The 19,158-nt window shown below is 58.0% G+C and overlaps 1 protein-coding gene across 3 annotated transcripts in view; it reads left to right on the top strand.

Annotated features, from left to right (window-relative positions):
* KCNAB2 (potassium voltage-gated channel subfamily A regulatory beta subunit 2) overlaps positions 1-18,781 on the top strand; it is a 38,830-nt gene extending 20,049 nt beyond the window's left edge. For all 3 annotated transcript variants that reach the window (XM_016214689.2, XM_016214688.2, XM_016214690.2), the window contains 11 exons: positions 1,414-1,493; positions 4,026-4,070; positions 5,969-6,013; positions 6,812-6,855; positions 7,729-7,815; positions 11,478-11,563; positions 12,919-13,039; positions 13,177-13,271; positions 14,064-14,184; positions 14,888-14,976; positions 16,070-18,781. In XM_016214689.2, coding sequence (XP_016070175.1) covers positions 1,414-1,493; positions 4,026-4,070; positions 5,969-6,013; positions 6,812-6,855; positions 7,729-7,815; positions 11,478-11,563; positions 12,919-13,039; positions 13,177-13,271; positions 14,064-14,184; positions 14,888-14,976; positions 16,070-16,159 — 903 coding nt within the window. In that variant the 3' untranslated portion in view covers positions 16,160-18,781. The remainder of the gene's footprint in view (positions 1-1,413; positions 1,494-4,025; positions 4,071-5,968; positions 6,014-6,811; positions 6,856-7,728; positions 7,816-11,477; positions 11,564-12,918; positions 13,040-13,176; positions 13,272-14,063; positions 14,185-14,887; positions 14,977-16,069) is intronic.
* The last annotated feature ends 377 nt before the right edge of the window (positions 18,782-19,158 follow it).

The raw sequence follows: 19,158 nt of genomic DNA, 5'->3' as shown, positions 1-19,158 counted from the left end.
GAAACTTCAGTGCATACCTGCTGAGGTCACTGAGAATGCAGATTCCGCTAATTTTGCTGCAAGATGAAGACCCAGCAGGTTTGCTCCACCTGGCTCCTACTCGCAGTTCCCATAGCTGTCGCCATAGCATGTGCCCTGCCCCAGAAGTACTTGCTGGGATGGGTGTGCACTGCCAGCGTCTCTGGTCCGTCCTGCCGGGGCCTGTGTGTTCCCAGGCTGCTGGGCACTTCGGGGCAGTGAGTGGATGTCTGGGAAACAAGAACAGTGGCCTTTGCTCAGAGAGCTCTGGCTCACTCCTCAGGAAGCCATCTTCCCATTTGCCCTACTTACTGTGGGAAAGGTTGAGTTTAAAAATTAATATGTGATTTCATTTGAGGCCTTGTTAGCTGTGATTGCTGGAGTAGTTGTCATAGGAAAAGTTGTGCTTCCATCAAAATCTAGATGCATTTAATTTGTGTTTTTGTTCCTTTTTCTTGCTACGACAGCAGCGGGTTCGAGAACTCTTTGCCGTTGCTCTGAGGGTCTGGGTCTGGGTGGTCTCAGGGTGAAGGGGGGAGTTTTGAAGGCACAGGGAACTGTGTTCTCTGGCCACTAATTTGGTTCTGATCACTTAGACTAGAAGCTAGAGCCCCGGAGGCCATGTGGTTCATGGGAATAAGCCGTGCCTGCCTCGCCTGTTTCCCTTTCCGCGTGGTTCCTAAAGTTGTAGATGTGACTTCATTTCCACATGGCATTAGCTGCACTGCCTGTGATGTCCCTGTGGGAAAGATAAAAGTGGCAGATGGTGACCATCCAACTAGGTGACTTTTTCACCAACAAATCATCTCACCCAAAGAGTACTGATTAATGACCCGATGGCAGCCTCGGCTGCCCCTGCCATGTCTCCATCAGGGACATAGTGACATGTATGAAGATGCTGGAAGTCATTTCCAGATGACGCAAAGCTGGGAGGACAGTGGATACAACAGATGACTGATTCAGGACTCCAAAAGGTCCTGGCAGGTGAAAATGATTGAGCTCAGGAGCAAGCAGCGTTTTCGTGTTAAATCTTACAGTTAGTGTCCAAAAAAATCAATATGTCAAGTATGAGGGGCCCAGCTCGCCCTGTTCAGATGAAGAATGCCTGGGCTTTAGTCGTCAGCTGGCTGCCTGCTGGGTCTGAGCCAGCGGGGTTGGCGCCGCAAGGAAGCAAGGACCCTGGTGGGCTGCAGAGGAGCACGGCCCACCCGGCTTTCCTGACGGATAGCCCCATCTGGAACTTCGTGTTCCTTGCTAAGCCCATGTCGGAAGGAAGGCAATGTACAGGAATCCAGAGGCAGAGCCTTGTTAGCCAGCGTGGGGCCTGGGCCTCTGGGCACCCCCCACCGGGCGACAGGATAGTGCCGCCAGCCAGCTGCTCCTTTCTCCTTTCAGATGGCAGAACAGCTAATGACCTTGGCCTACGACAACGGCATCAACCTCTTCGATACCGCCGAAGTCTACGCAGCTGGCAAGTACGTGCCTTTTCTCGTGGGAAAAAGTGGTGCAGCCACGGCTCCCCTGGGAAGAGCCCGAGCTCTTTTCCCTGTGGCTCTCATCCCACCCTGCCCGCTTTTCTAAACTCTAAATGGCTGGAGGACGTGTTGTTTTCATGGGGCCGGACTCGCAGAACACTTAGACACTCGGTCACTTACTAAACTCCCCATGTGTCCACACACCAAGATGACCTCAGTCCCTTTGGTGCCAAAGATGCTGTGCTGGGCGAGGAGGGCTGAGATTAAGCTGTCAGCCGGGGCTCTCCTGCCGTGCCCATCGTGACCTGCCGCCAGCCCCACACACCTGACATTTTCATGTCTTAATAGTGCAATTAGGGCTGCAGGGAATCGGGGCGTCTGGAGCTGGGGAGAGCAGGATCTGTCGAGCTGAGCACTGTAGGAAGCCTTTCCCTTCTTGGCAGTGAACTTTCCTACTTAATTATGTAAAAGCCCTCCTTAGCCAAGGCTGCTGGCTTCAGTTTTAAGGACTGGCTGTAATCAAATCATCCACTCTCCAGCATCGGGGTTCCAAAAGTCAACTTTTGTTTGTGAAGTCATTTGTTGGCTCTTTCGCCCTCCCTCTGTCCCCTCCTGCCTGGGGAGAGCCACATTCCCATGGGCAGAGCTGGCTGTACTGTGGCCTCGGGGCCAGCACCTGCCTCACAGGGCTCTGGGTTATCGCCTGCAGCCTGTAATGGGGTCCAAAGCAGCTGGGCCTCTACTCGAGCCCTGACTCAAGGTCTGGGGATCTGACAGCTCTGGGGGCCTCCACTGGGACCCTCAAATTTCCCGCAAACCTCATCAGCAGCTCACTGCCCCTCCTGACACCACAGCCGCTCTCAACTCCTCCAAACTGGCAGCCGTTTCCCATCAAAGTGAAATGATTTCCAGACAGATGCGCTACAGTGAAGGGTCAGAGGTGGGGAGGCCCAATGCAGAAGCCATGCCCACAGCCCCTGCCCCATTCCGAGCACCCTAGCCTGATTCCTGCCTTGTACCTGTGGTTTTGCTGCCACGAGGGTATGCGGGGACAGCTCTGTGCAGCCTCCTGCAGCTGCCGATGGCCCAGCTCCTGTGCACACATTTCCCAGCAACCACACTCTGTGTCACTGTTTCCACTTCCCCCAGGGTGGGCATGCTCGGGACAAGCATACTGGATCCTGGGCAGCCGCAGGGCCTCTCGGAAGCCCCTTGGCAGAAGCTGAGGACTCGGGGAGCAGCTTCCTGTGGGTTATTGGTGCCCCTACAGCCCACTGCCCTCAACCTGCCCTTCACTCCGCCGGCCTCTGAACCTGCCCGCTCACCCCCCATCCACCCACACCAGGAAGCTGGGCACTGTGCCAAGGGACAGGCGAGGAGAAGCTGCTCGGGGCAAGCTGCCAGGCAGCTCCAGGGGTGGTAGGCCAGCGCTGTCCCTCCCGCTAACCAGAGTGCCAGTCGCATAGCTTCCTGAGTCCCCCTGCTTCTCATGCTGACGCTAATTTGGGCACTTTCCAGAGAGCTGCAGGACTTCTGTGCTCTCACCAAATCCACGGCCATAAGCAACAGGCTTTGTTTAACTCTGTCTACAGTTCCTATAACCCCAGGACCACAGCTTGCTTCTCTCTCCCTCCTTTCCTGGTCCTTTGTCCCACAAATGAGGTACCAAGGACTAAAGGAAGAGGCCCAGGCTGAGTGGCTTTCTGCATCCTGACCACAGACGAAAGCTTTCAGCGTGTCTGCCAAGCAGCTTGCAAAGGAGAGCCCATTATTTCTGAGTGGATGACTCAGCTTTTATAGCTGGAAGGGAGCACTGGGTATGGATCAGCCTCTCCCAGTTGCTTTTACTCAGAAACATTTTGCTACAAGCAAAAAGTTCTTAAAAGTTAAAAATTAAAAAGTCAAATCCATCACTGCAGTGCCAAGCGGGGCTGGAACAGTGCCCATGATGCCAGCTGGCCCAAGTTTGGTGCAGGGCTCCCAGGGACACCAAACAGAGCGGACAGTGGTCAGCAGGGCATCTGTCTGTCCTATTCAAAAGCAAGAAACCAGAGGACACACCCACACACATACACGCACACCCGCAAGCACTCTGCCTGAAACCCAGCCCCTGCCCTGAGTACATGTCGGCTGTCTCTGAAAACAGATGAATAATTTACCTTTTTAAAACATGCTTGTCTGGAAACTTTGCCCATGTAACGTTGCCAGCACTTTCCCAGGAGAATTTCCAGTGGCCCCGGGGAACAGGATGCTATTGGCCTTACCTAGCGGGACTTTGGCTCCTTCCGGCCCTGCAAGAGCCAGAGCCACCGTGGCTCAGTCAAGGCGCGCAGGGACACGTGCCACAGCCACCTTCTGGGCGAATAACAGCCACTCCGCTCTCTGAGCTGCCCAAGCCAAGGCAGGCCTGGCTTTCTAGTCCTAATGACATTTCCCCCCGCAAGGGGACTAGATGGCCAGTTGTCATGTGGGGCAGGGTTTGATATTTTTGCTTCGCTGTAGTGAAATCTCCATGTCTGGTCTTTTTTGCAGGGCTGAAGTGGTTTTGGGGAACATCATTAAGAAGAAGGGATGGAGGTAATGCCTGCTCTCTATGGTCGGTGTCCAGGGCGCACACACAGGGAAGAGCCTGGAGGAGCCAGTGGGAGGGAAGGGGGCTCCTTGAGAGGCAGCCACACTCCGGGGTCCAGGATTGGGTAGTCAGGCCACCCAGGTGAGCGTTGACTTGGGTCCCCTTGCTCTCCTGTCCTTTTTACCAGGGGAGTGCCCAGGGTTGTGCAGCCAGCCCATCTCTCTAAGACCTGGAAGTCCCAGAACTTTTCTCACTGGGAAGGCAAGGATGTCCCAGAATGTCCCACAATGAGGCAGCCCCGAGCTTCCTCCAAAGGGATGGAGGTTCACACTGGGGGCGGCCACCCCCAAGGAGCCAGGGGCTGTGGTGAGGAGTAGCCAAGTGAGGTGCCAGATTCAGTTCTCTAAGACAGGAAGAGTCTCCGCTTGAGAGGGAAGTCAGGTGGAGGCCCTCACACCCCAACTCTGCCCCTTCCACCTCTGACCCAGCTTGTCCACAGGGATTCAGAGGGCCAGGGTCCTGGATTGCAAAGTGGACTTGGGTTAGGCCAAAAAAGAGCTGGCCATGAGAACGTCCTGATGGCCCTGGGTGCAGCAGGGGTGTTGCCAAAAGGAGAGGGGTGCAGAGTCCCCACCTTGTAAAGGGACCACTGTCCCGTCTCCCTGGTAGGGCTGTCCAGAAGCTCAACCAGCCCTAGTCTGTAAAACACCACTCATCCCAGGGCCAGACAAGTCACACCTGGGAAGTAGCTGCTCTTAAGGCTGATCTTCACCTCCGGACCCACCATGTCCCCCTGAGCTGGCCCCCAGGAAGCAGGTCAGGAGCCTGATGTCCCATCAGGCAGAGTTCCCACTCTCCTGGGACAGGCTAGGCTGAGCAATTGCCTGCCCTTTGCCCCCACCCCCCACCCCCGAGGTCGGCTTTATCTGCAGTGACAGACATACCCTGTGGCCTGGGACTCTTTATTTTCAGGAATGTCAGAAACTGTTACAAAGCTGGGCCTCCCCCTCCCAGCGCCTACATGGGTGACTGGCACTCCTCTTGCCCCAACAAATTGTTTCTTTGTGGCTCTAATTGATCCCAAAATAAATTCCTCCTGGCTCCCTAATGAAAGGAAATGGCGCGTATTAGCAAGTCCCCTGATTATGTCTTAGGTGAATGCACAGGAGAAGCATTAGGTCCTGGTTCTGCCTGGAGGTGAAGCCGGGGCCTATGCCTGTGCATTGTGGGGCTATTTCCTGAGCAGCCCTGGGGGGAGGGCACAGCCACAGGGGTCATTCTCACCCCCTCCCTTGGGAAGACCCGTCACTGTCCCCCACCTGTCCCTCTCAGCCACCCCAATTCAGCATCCTCGAGCCGCCCTCACATCCCCGGTCCTGCGGCCCCAACCTCTCCCTCCCCTGCCGGTGTCCCACACAGATTCTCCGGTACACTGTCAATGGGATGCTTGGCCCCTTGTGTCCTCCCATCCTTGGCTCGCGCTACCCACCTGAGCCTCTCCATGGCCCCAGTCCTACACTTGACCCCCTTAAGCCTGCCCCTGCCCCTCCCTCAGCCTGTTTCCTAGTCCCTGAGCCACGTACCCCATCATTCCCCTGAATGTGCCTCCTCTGGGGCCATCTCCCTCGGGCTGCATACCCGACTTACAGTTCCACGGTTGGGGAGTCGCATCCACGCGGTTGGTTAGTTGTAGCCAGAGGTTGTCTCCTGACGCCATGGGGAGTCCCAGGACCCAGGCTCAACACAAGAACATTGAATGACAGAGAGGTTCCCCATTTCACGCCAGTGCTCCCAGATCAGAAGCGTATGAGGACCCCTGTGTGAGAGCTGAAGATGGTTGGGGTGGGAGGTCTCCCCCAAGAGGCCACGTCTAGTAACACCCTTCCTTCTCCTCTGTCCACAGACGATCCAGCCTGGTCATCACCACCAAGATATTCTGGGGAGGAAAGTAGGTGTAGCCACAGGCTATGCTCCTGGTGGGGGTCAGGTCCAGTGGCCGCAGCCCTGAGCCCAGCCGACACCCCTGATTGAGGAGGCTTCGGGGTGGGGAGAGGGCAGTCGTCATCCTGAACAGGCTGGAGGACAGGAGCCAGGCCCTTGCCGTTTCCTGTCCCCGGGTGCCAGGCGCGGGTGGGCTGGCATTGGTGCAGTCGTCTGCCCTGGCTGGCGCCTGTCCCTAGGAAGGGACATCAAATTCCAGAAAAGCAGCTTCGGCTGAGTTTGTCTTTTATTCAAACCTTGTTTAATTTTTATTTTTACTTTCATGGATTTGTTATTTTTTTCTGATTACAAAGGTAACATTCTAAAATCCTGGAAAACAGAGATGACTCGTGAACTGTCCAAACCACCCTACGTCCCCTGGGCCACAGAACACCCACCCTTCTCAGCCTCCAGGTGTCTAGTCCCATATTCTCTCTGGCGCTGAACAAAATCAGTTTCGTGGGAATTAGAAATACAGTTCATTCTTAATCTTTAAAAAAAAATCCAGGCAAGCAGAAGAGCAAATTGATAAACAGAAGCCTCCCTCCATCCCCACTGCCACCCCTCCTCCCCAGGACAGCTGGGGAGCAGCCCAGGCCTCCCACCTGTGTGACTACACCCCTGTAGCCTCCTGGTTTCATCCCCAAAGTGGACTCAGAGCGCACGTGGCACGGGCTGACCTGCTTTTCTCACCTAACATTTGCATCATAAACATTTTCCCCCAAACCGCTTGCAACATTGCGCACGCTGTCGGCCTGTTTTTCAGAGCGGAGACCGAGAGGGGCCTTTCCAGGAAGCACATAATAGAAGGTGAGGGGCTCGGGCTCCACGGGGGCCTAAACCCACAGGGTCCTCCCTGGATGCAAAAATGGGGATATACACCCCCACCCCCTTCCCATGATAGGCACAGGGCCCCAGGCCTGGGGACACCCAGAGCTCTTGTACCACCCCCTCCTCTGTGTCATGAGGGAGGCGGCAGGGCTGTGGGCAGGGTGGAGCCGGTGTCATCCTGGGATGGACAGTGTTGCCTCCAGGGAGGACACGGCCAAGCCTGGGTTTCCATTCAGTGCTGACCGTGCGTGAGGGACATCACTGCCCAGGGCCTCTGACTCAGCACAGTGAGAGCGCCCGCCTGTGGTCACTGGGGGCAGGGTGCACCCGGGTGAGGGGGGATGTCAGACACACCCCGAGGGGCTCGGCCTGCGGGAGCACAGCGAGAGGCCGGCCCGCACGTCTCTCATGCTGTGTTTTTACTGTCTTCCAACTTCTATCCACGCTCATTTTCCTCCACAATCAGATGACCGGGAGGCCCTGCCGCGGGCCCTGCCCCTGCCCGTCCCCAGCCCAACGCCCCACCCTGCAGCTCTGTCCTGACCCATTGCCAGGCGCTGGTTCAGGGCATGCATTTCAGATGCCATCGGCCTCGGGTGCGGGAGACGCCACATGTCCCTCCCACTCCGTGTTGGATAACCTAGCCCTCCCAGTTACCCCACCGGCCACCAGGAAACCGAGGAGGGTCCCCCTTCATTCTGTCACAGGACATCTGGCTTTCCACGACCCCGGGTGGCAATGGCCCACACGTGTCCCCGGACCACCTCGCCCACCTCGTTCCTTTCGTCTCTGGCTCGGGGAGGGCCCAGGCTAGTCTGTGATGTTGACCATCCCTCCCGACTCCTCCCCCAGGTCTGAAGGCCTCCCTGGAGCGGCTGCAGCTCGAGTATGTGGACGTGGTGTTTGCCAACCGCCCGGACCCCAACACACCCATGGAAGGTAGGTGCTCTGCCCGCTGGCCAGAGGTCTGAACCCGAGGCCCTGAGGGCCGCCCGCGCAGGCCCCGCTGGGCACCCAGGCCGATGGTCAGGAGGCCAGGCCAGGGAGGGGTCGGGGGGGGGGGGAGCCGGCAGGGAGGGCCTGAGCTCCGCCGCAGACCCCGCCTCCCCAGCGCACCCCGGCACACCTGGGTCCCCGCCTGATCCAACCCCATTCCCTGCCCTTCTGGGCTGAGAACTGTATGGAATGTTCTCTCCTCTCAGCTGTTAATATTTTGTAGCTAAATGAAGTCACAATATGATGACTTGTTTCCTTCTTTTCAATTACCTTCTCCGGGAGGCTTCGGGCTCTTTTGCTCTGTCACTTAGAGGAGAAAAAGCTCACAGGGCTTTGCGAAGCGGTTTTGGTTTCTTAGGCGCTTATTTATTCTTTTGATTCCCACGATCTCCGCCCCTCCCGTAACCTCCTGCTTCGGGCCTCTTCTCATTTGTGCTTTCCTGCTTCAGGGACTTGGGAAATTCAGTTGTGTTCAGTTATTTTTTTCTTCATTTGTTGAGATATATATATATATATATTTTATGTGTATATATATATAATATATATATATACCATGCACGCGTGCGTGTGTGTATAGATATGTGCTTGGGTTTTTTATTTTTTAACAAAACGAGTATTTTGCGCAAGTGATTTGTGCCTCCCCCGTGCCCTTTGTCATCCCGCGCCTCCCCATGTTCCCACAGCTATAAACTCTGGTCTCTTTAAATCTTTCTTTTATCACCAGGGGACCCATTTAGTTCCTCCAAGTCCAGGACATTCATCATAGAAGGTACCCAGTACCCTCAGCCCGACTATTGACTTTCGTGTCCAAGCTGCATTTTATGAGACAGTGATTTTATTTACACGACTCTTTCCCCCTGATGACAAACTTCTCCATAAAATGCATAGGGGAAAATAAAGTGCCCTCTGAGAACATCTTGCAAGTGAGGGAAAAGCCCCGCCCAGGCCCCGTCCTGTGCATGCCCCCGCCCCGCCTGACGTTGCTGCGATCCTGGATCCTCGGGGCTGGCTGCCAGGCCTCCTCCTGATTTGGGGATGCTGTGATCAGTGCCTGAAACCCTGACCCTGGATGGGCGGGGGAGGACGGGGGGCAGGTCCCCACTGGAGCAGACACGCCGGAGACCCCAGAATATGTGGCCCCCACAGGTCTTATCTTCGCCATAGTTCATGTCTGCTAAGCTCCTGCCTCAGCCAGCCCGAGCCGCCCCGCACACAGCACGCAGGCTCCTCCGCGAGCATCCCGGCTGGTGCGGCACTCATGTCCCTGGGAGGGCTGGGCCACTTGCCATCCTCACCCCTTGCTGTGTGGCCTGACCTCCCCACTGGAGTGCAGCATTGTCCCCCTTGAAGAATACCTGTGTGAGCCGGGAAACTCGAGCCCTGGAGCAGCCTCTAGCCCTGGGTGGCCTCTTCCCACCCCTAAGCTAAGGGCCCCCAGGACCCCACACCACGGGCAGGCGTGGGTCTCCCTGGGGACTGGGCTGTGTTCCATGATGGCAGGGCTCCTGCCTGCCAACTGGCACTGCCACCTGACCCCTCCCATGTATTATTTGTGACATGGCAGGAGTTGCCAGGGGTCTTGGCAGCAGCTGCATGGACTTGGTCCTGCTTCTGTCAAACGGCATTAAATATTGAGGCGAAGGGCAGTTGTTCCTAATTGTCCCTGTTTCTGAGGCCACCAACATCACCGTTGGGCAGAAGCGCAGGGCGCCATGCCCCTTTGTGTGGGCTTCACGCCCAGCCTGCCACTGCCTGGGACCCTGGGGAACCCAGGAGCCTTTGCCCAGGACCCCTGCCCTCCAGGGCCAGCTGCAGGCTCTTGCAGGCTGCCAGTGTGGCCTTTACTCCCAGGCGCCAGGGGACTCCCCTCTGCATGGAAGGGCACTGCACTGTGCCGTCCCCGTTAGGAGGGAGCTGTGCCCGGGAGACAGGCTGGGAACAGGGGTGTCCTCAGCTTCCCTCTCTCCAGCATGTGGTCTTAAGCCTTGGCTGAAAAGAATTGGGCACTTATGCTGCATGGTTGCAGGTACCCCAAGAGTGTTTCTAAAGAACCCGCAGGCAGTCAGGCCAGGCACCGGGACTTGGGGTTTGGATGTGGGCAGGTATCTTCCTGGGACCCTCAAGCCTCTCCAGCCGACACTATTGGCCTTCACGTCCACCTGTGTCAGCAAAGTGGTGACCCATTGGTGGTCCAAGTGGGGTCCAGACTCCCCTGCCAGCCAGCCCTCCTCCCTGGGATGGGCAAAGAGGAGCCCAGTCCCTGACCTTGGAAGGAAGGGAGGACGGGGCTTGGCCTGCAGGCGTGGAGGCCCGGGTGTGAATTTTTAGGGGTCTTGGGCACACGCCCACTGAGGCCACCACCCCAGAAGCCCCAGCTACCTTAGCCTTCTGCTTAAAAAGGGGACCTTGGCCAGGGGTCAGTGTCATGCTTTGTTTTAGAAACACTTGTTCGTCAACTCTACTTCCCACACTGCCTCGGGCAGTCGGACTTGCAAGCACTGTATGGGGCCTGGGAGAAATCTGGGGAGCAGGTCTCACCCTGCAAGGCTGAGACATTGGAAACTTAAAAATTTGAGGCCAAGTTCTGTTTTAAAAGCTCCAACATCCCCATGAGCTGAAACAGCCTAGGAAGGAACGAAACCTGGCAGGTTTTTATTTCTCAGAACCTTTCTTGAGTCTTAGGAAGAATCCACTGTGCAGGCGGGGGAGGCTCCCTTCTCTCATTTAAAAGGAAGGCCTGGGGTCTCAGTGACTTTGCGATTCTCCGCTGTCCAGTCTTCAGTTCGTTTCCAGAGTATGTAGAGACTGTGACCGTTCTGCTGTAGGCCTTGGGCCTTCACAGGAGGGTCACCCAGATCCCCATCTTGCTAGGAGCAGAAGCCACCGCTGTCCTGTGCTGGGGGACACACTCCCGCCTGGGATGGGGCTGACTTGAGAAGCAGGGGCCTGGCCCACATGGGGCTGTCCATGTCTCTAGCTCTCCTGGACACGAAGGGAGCTCCAGCCTTAGGGCCATCCAGGGCCCCACGCCATGTCCTTTGTCCCTACAGATGCCATCTACACTTCTCCCTTCAATTCTCCAGATCCCACTGAGGATGGGAATAGCCCAAAGTAGCAGACCAGAAACAGGCAAACACTGCGTTTGCTTCCTGTTGTCTTCCCCCAATCTGTCTGTGATCCTGACCTGTTACCTGGTTCTGCTTGAGGATCAGGCTCCCTGGTTCTTCCCTGGACTAGAGAACTCCCCACTTCTAGACTCTGGAACCACATTCTTTGGTCTCATCTGCCCTCATCCCTCTAATCTGCCACAGAAACATCCCAGTCCATCCAGAACGCATTTTTCAAGGATTCTATATGACTTGTAACTATTAGGGGAAGTCATTTTCAAGACCAGGTTTTTGGAATGAGGTTCACTTTTTTCTGTCGCCCTGAAGATCCCCTGCCACACCTGACCTCGGAGCCAGGAAGTACACTGCTTGCAAGACGTCTTTGCAGCACCCTGTCCCTGCTCCCAGCGCCTCGCCTGTATTTGCAGAATGTTCCCAAGCTGGGCCCTGGGCCCCTGGCCATCCCCCAACCTGTGGTTTCCCCTTCTCTCATGACAGAGACCGTGCGTGCCATGACCCACGTCATCAACCAGGGGATGGCCATGTACTGGGGCACGTCGCGCTGGAGCTCCATGGAGATCATGGTAAGGTGACCTCGGGTGTGTGGGGGTCCACAGGCATGGGCTCCTGCCCCGCTCTGTGGATGGAGATCCCGGGGCTCCGGCAGATTCAGGGCTATTGGTCCCAGAGGCACAGATAACTGTGAAGTGTGGCAGTCCTGGCTGCAGGCCTTATAGACAGAGGTCTTGGCTTCAGCACTGGGTGGCATTTATCTGTATTAAGACAGGAGCTTAACCTCTCTAAGCCTTACTTTCTCCACCTGTAGAACAGGACTGCGAGCATGACCTCCCCTTCATGAGGCTGTGCTGAGGATTATCAGAGCAAGTGTGAAGCTCTTAGCAGAGGTCCTGGAGCTCAAGTGACAAGTCTCAGGCCCTGGCACTGAGCTGTCTTGATCTTCCAGGTGCCGTTAGATTTAAGGGCTTTGTGCCCTGGCTGGTGTGGCTCAGTTGGTTGGAGCGTTATCCTGTGCACCAAAAAGGTGGCGGGTTCAATTCCTGGTCAAGGCACATACCTGGGTTGCTGATTCCATCCCAAGTCAGGGCAAATTTGGCAGGCAGCCAATCCATGTTTCTTGCTCACATTGATGTTTCTCTCTCTCTCTCTTTCCCTTCCTCTCCCTAAGATCAATTAAAAAAAAAAAAATTAAGCAGGATTTTCATTTCTAGTGAAACACAACCCTAGCAGCCCCTCGCATCATCAGCTTTGGCTGTGGCATTAATGAGCATTTGGCATACTTCTGAAGCATCTTCTCCCCATTTCACTGAGTCTCTACCTGGAGGGGAAAGGGCCTCCCAGGCTGGCAGACAGGGCTTCCCCAGGGGCCTGTCTGCAGACATCGGCCCTGGCTCTTTGACAATCTGATCTGCGGAATTAAGGCCTTAAGCTCCAAGTTCCAGAAGTGGGCTGATGCCAGCCACTCTCCCTCCTCACTGACCATTTTCTGCCAGTGGCATCATCCCAGGTCCAGGGCCCTGGAGTGACAACCATGACAAAAACAGTAACCATGCAGCAAGCATGCACTGAGTGCTCCCTGCTCGTGCCAGGCACTGTCTTGAGGGCTGCAAACACCACTGGCTCATTTGGCCTTTACAACAGAAGGGGAAGCTGAGGCCCAGAGGGGTGAGGCCCTTGCCCAAGGCTACCTGGCCAGTAATGCCAGAACCCAAGTCTCACTACTGGATTGTACTTACCCCTCAATTCCTTCAGCCACCCCTTTTCCCACCTCATGGTGGGAACCTAACAGGCTCCCTGGAAAGCTGAGAAGTGGGGAGGGGTAGGTGGGCCAGTCCTTCCCTGGGATGCCTTTGTATCTCTTCCCTGCTGCCTGGGCAGCCCCCACACCACAGGGACCACCTCGCCCCCTTTGCATCCTCAGGAAGCCTACTCGGTAGCCCGGCAGTTCAACCTGATCCCGCCCATCTGCGAGCAGGCCGAGTACCACATGTTCCAGCGAGAGAAGGTGGAGGTGCAGCTGCCTGAGCTCTTCCACAAGATTGGTGGGCACCCTGTCCCCCATTACCCCACCCCCTGCACAGCCCTCTCCCCCACCCCCCACCCCCCCGGTCCTGGCCTGTCTCCTGCACCCCCACTCCAGGGGCCCAGGGCGTCACCTGGCCTGGCTTTCCTCTCCCAGGAGTGGGTGCCATGACCTGGTCCCCTCTGGCCTGCGGCATCGTTTCTGGAAAGTATGACAGCGGCATCCCGCCCTACTCCAGGGCCTCCTTGAAGGTAAAGGAGGGATTGGGCTGGGGAGGGGACAGGCAAGGGATGGGCGTTTTGTAGAGGCGATGCCTTTGGGCAGATAACCTTGGTGCTGGGCGCCCTTCCCTGGGCCTCTGCCTGCAAGGGGGTTCAGGTTATGGGAATTTGGAGCCCTGGCTAGAACAGTTACCCACCTTCAGTTCAACATTCACAGCCTGGGCTGGGGCCACATGTGCTTTGGGATGCTCCTCCCTCCATACACACCCATACACACCACACGCACACACGCCTGCTCTGGGCTGCAGAGCTTGTTCAGTTGTCACTCAGAGGTAGCTCTCTAGGACAGCTCCCCCCCCCACAGACGTCTAGAGAGGGGACTCAAGGAGTCTCCAGAATGCAGGGTCTGGGGGCCAAGGATCAGGCAGATCCAGCCCTGGAGCCCCAGGCCCCAGGTTCAAGGGCAGGTGGCCTGGAGCCCTCACGCCTCCCCAGCCCACTGCAAGGTCAGGGAGCCACTGTGAGGCACTGCAACTCCGAGAATGGGGGTAGGGAGACTGCACCCCCTCAGTGCTGGACCAAAGACAGCAGTATCTCTCCTAGGGACACCCCCCCCTCCTGGGAGAAGGTGAGGGAAGGGAAGGTCAACTCCTTGCCCTGGTTCAGCGGCCTCCCCACAGACACAGGGCTTCAGAGTGCAGGTCCCACCCTTCCAACCTCTGGGGGCAGGGCCGGGTACTGCCCTGGCTTCAAGTCATCAGCCATCTGCACCGGGGGTCCCGCCCTCACCTGTGGGCTGTGTTCTTCCCCACCCCCAACCAGGGCTACCAGTGGCTAAAGGACAAGATCCTGAGCGAGGAGGGCCGGCGCCAACAGGCCAAGCTGAAGGAGCTGCAGGCCATTGCCGAGCGCCTGGGCTGCACCCTCCCGCAGCTGGCCATAGGTAACAGGGCTGGGGGGAGGCGCTGGCCATAGGTAACAGGGCTGGGGGGAGGCGCTGGCCATAGGTAACAGGGCTGGGGGGAGGCGCTGGCCATAGGTAACAGGGCTGGGGGGAGGCGCTGGCCACAGGTAACAGGGCTGGGGGGAGGCGCTGGCCATAGGTAACAGGGCTGGGGGGAGGCGCTGGCCATAGGTAACAGGGCTGGGGGGAGGCGCTGGCCATAGGTAACAGGGCTGGGGGGAGGCGCTGGCCATAGGTAACAGGGCTGGGGGGAGGCGCTGGCCATAGGTAACAGAGCTGGGGGGCAGGCGCTGGCCACAGGTAACAGGGCCGGGGGGAGGCACTGGCCACAGGTAACAGGGCTAGGGAACGGGGTAGGGCTGGGAGCTGTCAGGAGCCCTTGATGCCTGGGCCACCCCTTCCCAGCCAGCCACGGGTGATAGGGGTCCCACATTCCTGGGAAGAGGGTGGAGGTTTCTGAGCACTTGGGCCACCTCTCCACATGGGGGAAGCCTGTGCCAGGTCTCCCCCAGCACCCCTCCCCCAGCACTGCTGAGCGCTGGACTAGCCGGGCCCCTCCAAGGCACCCTCAGCCCCAGATCCAGAGGCTGGGTGTCTGTGGCCCACTGAGGGGCAAGGCAGAATCAGAGAGGGCACCTGCAGGGGGGGGTGTCTCCTTCACCTCTGGTCTTGCTGCCCCCAGCATGGTGCCTAAGGAATGAGGGAGTCAGCTCCGTGCTCCTGGGCGCTTCCAGTGCAGACCAGCTGATGGAGAACATTGGAGCAATACAGGTGAGCTGGGTTCCTGCTGGGCCCTTGGGCAGAGCTCAGGGTCCCATCTGTTATCTGTCCAGCAGATATTTGTTGAGCACCTACTATGTGCCAGGCACTGTGCTAGGCACAGGGGCTCCATTAGGAGGCCACCAAAGAGCCTTGCTCTGGAAGAGCTGGTATTCTAGCCGAACAGACAGTAAACACTGACATGGAGAATTAACGGAATTAGAGCGGGTGTCAGATAAGCACTATGGGGAAAAAAAGCTAGAGCAAGAGCAGGGTGTCTGGGAAGGCAGAGCCATGGGCCCAGGGTGAAGGGGCTGTCAGGGTGGGCTTGGAGAGAAAGTGACATGTGAGCAAAGGTTTGGAGGGTGAGGAGTGCGCCGTGCAAATATTTGGGGGAAGAACCGTTGAGGCAGCAGGGACAGCCAATGGAAGGCCCAAGGTGGGCTTGGGCCTGAGCCAAGCATGGGGGCGGGGCAGGAATGAGCCGACCCCTGGGATACTCTGAAGACTTTGGTGATAATTATGGGTGAGGTGGGAGCCCTGCAATTTGGAGCAGAGTAAGGGCCTGGTTTGACTGAGGTCTTAAAAGCGTCCCCCCTTCTCTCTGGCTGCTGAGTGGAGGGAAGACCAAGGAGCAGGGAGATGCGCTGGGAAGTGACAACAGGGGATGGAGGTGACAACAGTGTCAGAGAAGGGAGAGGTGGGTGGACCCAGAATGTTTAGAAGGTGGGCCTGCAGAACTGACAGGTAAACTGGATGAGAGGGGGAGCGAGTCAGTCACCCCTGGGTTATGTCACATGGAAGGGCGAGGTAGGAAAGGCTGAGAAAGCACTTTGGGGTGTGGAATCAGGGGTCTGGCCCAAGAGTCTGCATTTTATGCCTTCCAGAAGGTTCTAGAGCACTCTGGAGTTTGAGAGGCAAAGTATAAGCCAGGGTAGACTTTCTCCCTGCCCGAACCTTCTGGAATAAAAAAGCAGCATGGCGCCCACCTTCTTCAGCTGGAGCTTGATGCCGGGCCTGGGCCAGCGGGGCGGAAGCTCATCACCCACCTCCTCCGCAGGCCGGTCTTGGTGGGATTCTGATTTGCTCTTGTCTTGGCACACAGGTCCTTCCCAAACTGTCATCTTCCATTATCCACGAGATCGATAGTATTTTGGGCAATAAACCCTACAGCAAAAAGGACTACAGGTCCTAAGAAGCCCCCCGCTGGCCCGGACACTTTCCGTTCCCCTCCTAGTCTCTGTTCACCGCCACTCGCTTAAGCTGTTTTGAAGCCAAGTCAAGACTGTGGTTTGCATCAAAAAGAGAACAAGGCGCCCAGAGGCCATGGGGAAAACAGGTCAGAAGTCTCTGCAACACCACCCACTGCTTCGCTGGGCCCACATCTGCTGGGGAGACGGTTCTGATTATTAGGACTGTCGAGTGGTCCCACCCACGCCTGCAGCCTCTGCTCATCCTCGAAGAAACCAGCGCGCTTTCCCCCTCCGGCCCGGCCCTTCTTGGAGACTCTCAAGTCCGGTCCAGGCTGGACCAGTCCGGGCCCGGGATCCGGGGCCCGGGGCAGGCAGGGCTGGACTCTCCACTGAGAACCCCCACCTGGTGTTGGGGGAAGGGAAGAGGAAACCGGGTCTAGTCTTCCCGCGCCCCCTGAAGGGCCCTGGGTGTTGGGCTGGGCCTCCCCACGGGGTCTCCCTCTGACCAAGGGCTCTATGCTCTTTTCCATGGGCCTGACTTCAGATGCGTTTCCCACCCTTCTCCACCATCACCTGCCCCGGGGGGTCTCTGAGGGGCCTCCCGTACTCTCCCTTGACCCCTACCTCCTCCCTGGCTGGCAGGGGTAGGGATCCAGGGAGATTGCCTCTGCAGTTTGGGACCCACAAAAAGTTTGGGGGTCTGATTTCAAGTTCATCACCCCACCATCTTGCTCCCTGCGCAGCCAATGAGCCCCAGGCCAGGGCTGCCAGAGCACTTGGCAGGGGGCCTGTGGAGTGGGCTCCAGCCCAGGTCCCTCCAGGGCTCCACCTGCCCTCCCTGCCAGGTACCTAGTCCGCTGCCCTCTGTCCTTGCCCAGAAGGCCCTGAGGTCGTGCATGCTTAGCTGGACTGTGGCTGCTGACCACTCACAGGAGAGGGTGCCTCTGCTCTGCTGGGGTGGTGGCCTTGGAGTCTGCAGAGAGAACAGACTTAGATCCCTTCAGGGAGGGTCCTTGGGTCTTCTGTGCTATGCCCAGGGCTGTGCACACAGCAGCAGCCCCCACAACATGGGGGCTTCTTTCCAGGAACCTCTCCCTGGAAAGGCGCCCCTGCGAGGCCTCAAATCAGGCAGGGTGGAGGTGTTCTGTCGTGGGATGATAAGTGTGTCTGTGCTCAGAGCTTGTGACCTGGGCAGATGGGCAGCAGTGCCACCCCTGGAATCCCCCACACCCTGTGAAAAGCGAGGATGTCACTTTCATACCACTCCCCAGCCTGGAGCAGATTGGGGACAGGGAGGAAGGGCAGGATGGACGGACCGTCAGCCCCTTTGCAGCCCCAGCTTGGGGCTGGAAGGGACGGGGGAGAAGAGGAGGCCTGCAGCCTGGAGCCCCAGCCCCCATGGTCCTGAGAAGTACCCCAGCCTTTGCCAGCTATGTGGGGGGCACCAGCCAGGCTTTACATATGTGCCAGCCCACTCTATGTGGGCCCTGTGTGCCCCCTTCCCTGGACAGGGAGCATTAACCAGACCCCCGGGACCCCCATGCCCTCACACTCACCCCGGGAGGCAGGCACAGCCTGTTCTGCCTCAGAGAAGCTGCTGTCCCTAGAGGCTCCTCCCTGCCATTCGCAGAGGGCCTACCTTCAGCCCTGGCTGGGCTGAGGCCTGGGCAACAGGGCTTTGAGAAAAGCCCCAAAGGCAAAGGGGGTGGGGAGGGGCAGCTTTCTCCACTCCTGACCTTTATGCTGACCCTGGAGTCTAACACCTTCCCCACCTCGTAGACCAGGCCTTTGGGGGTCTTCCCCATAGTCTACAAGCTTCACTGTGGATGGAGTAGGCAACGCCTGTCCCAGCCGAGGTACCCAGCCTGCGGCCACCCCATCACCCAGTGTGCCGATTGCCCACCCCTCACTAACAGGGACCAGACTTGCAGCAGGCCCTTGGTGGGGACAGCTGCCCCCATGAGCCACACCTGGGGAGGCCGAGCTCCTATTGGCCACACGTTGGTAAAACAGAGGGAGCCCAGGGTTGAGCTCAGCAGAGGCTGAAATAGCCAGGACCCAGCAGCCTCAGTCCGGGCCCCACTGCCCTCCACCTGGTTTTTAGGTGCCCTATGCTTCTGCACTCACTGCAGGGGGGACAGGGCTCTGCTTCCTGGGGGACAGACCCCCAACTTAGGAAGGAGCTAGAGTGGGGGAGAAGTTGGGCAGAACCTAAGGGCAGTCAGAGTCTGGAAAGGGAAGAGCTGGGCAAGGGTGGCCCCAAAGGGGTGGCCTGGGCCCCTGCCAGCCCCTCCCCCTCCCCTGAAGCAGAGTTGGCCCCTCTGGAGTGCGGACACGGGAACTAGGCCCAGGGACAGGGCTGGGGTCATTCTTCCTTGTTGATGCCACACAGAGCCCCCCGCCGTCTGCCCCCCATCTGTGGTCAGCGCGAGGCCCGGAGCGGCAGAGGGGGGCTCGCTCATCTTGTAAATTACGCGTTTCTCTCCCGTTTTTTTTACGACGGTTCCCCAGCTAATGCGCTCCCTCCACAGGCGAGACTGCCACGCGCCTCGCGCTTCCCAACACTCAGCCGGGACACGGCACCGTATTTATGGAATGACGAAATAAAACCCAAGCCCATGGGGTCTGCGGCTTTCTGCTCGCCTCATTTCCAGGCTCAGGCGCTGGGGTCAGGGCTGGGCAGTCGGCGGGGGTGGGAGAGCTGCCACCATTCAGCAGATGGGGGCCCCTGAAGCCAGGGCAAAGGGTGGATTGGGAGAAATGGGCCTGGGGAAGAGACAGAGACTGCGAACCAAGACCCCCCATCTCTCCCAAGTGATTCAGGAATGGAGGTGCCCCAGCCACCCCAACACACTCTGTCTGGTTGCTGGGAGGCCGCTGTGCAGAGGTTGGGGTCAGAGGGGGGTCAGTGTTTCTCTGATGCGGGGGGGGGGGGGGGGTGTTTGGGAGTACAGGTGGGAGGGGCAGGCACCACGCATGCACACCCCTTTTGGGGGTGCCC

Source organism: Miniopterus natalensis, chromosome 9, assembly GCF_054644295.1.
Source record: "Miniopterus natalensis isolate mMinNat1 chromosome 9, mMinNat1.hap1, whole genome shotgun sequence".
Taxonomy (NCBI): domain Eukaryota; kingdom Metazoa; phylum Chordata; class Mammalia; order Chiroptera; family Miniopteridae; genus Miniopterus; species Miniopterus natalensis.
The sequence above is the reverse complement of the archived record's forward strand: the minus strand, read 5'-3'. Positions and strand labels throughout refer to the sequence as shown.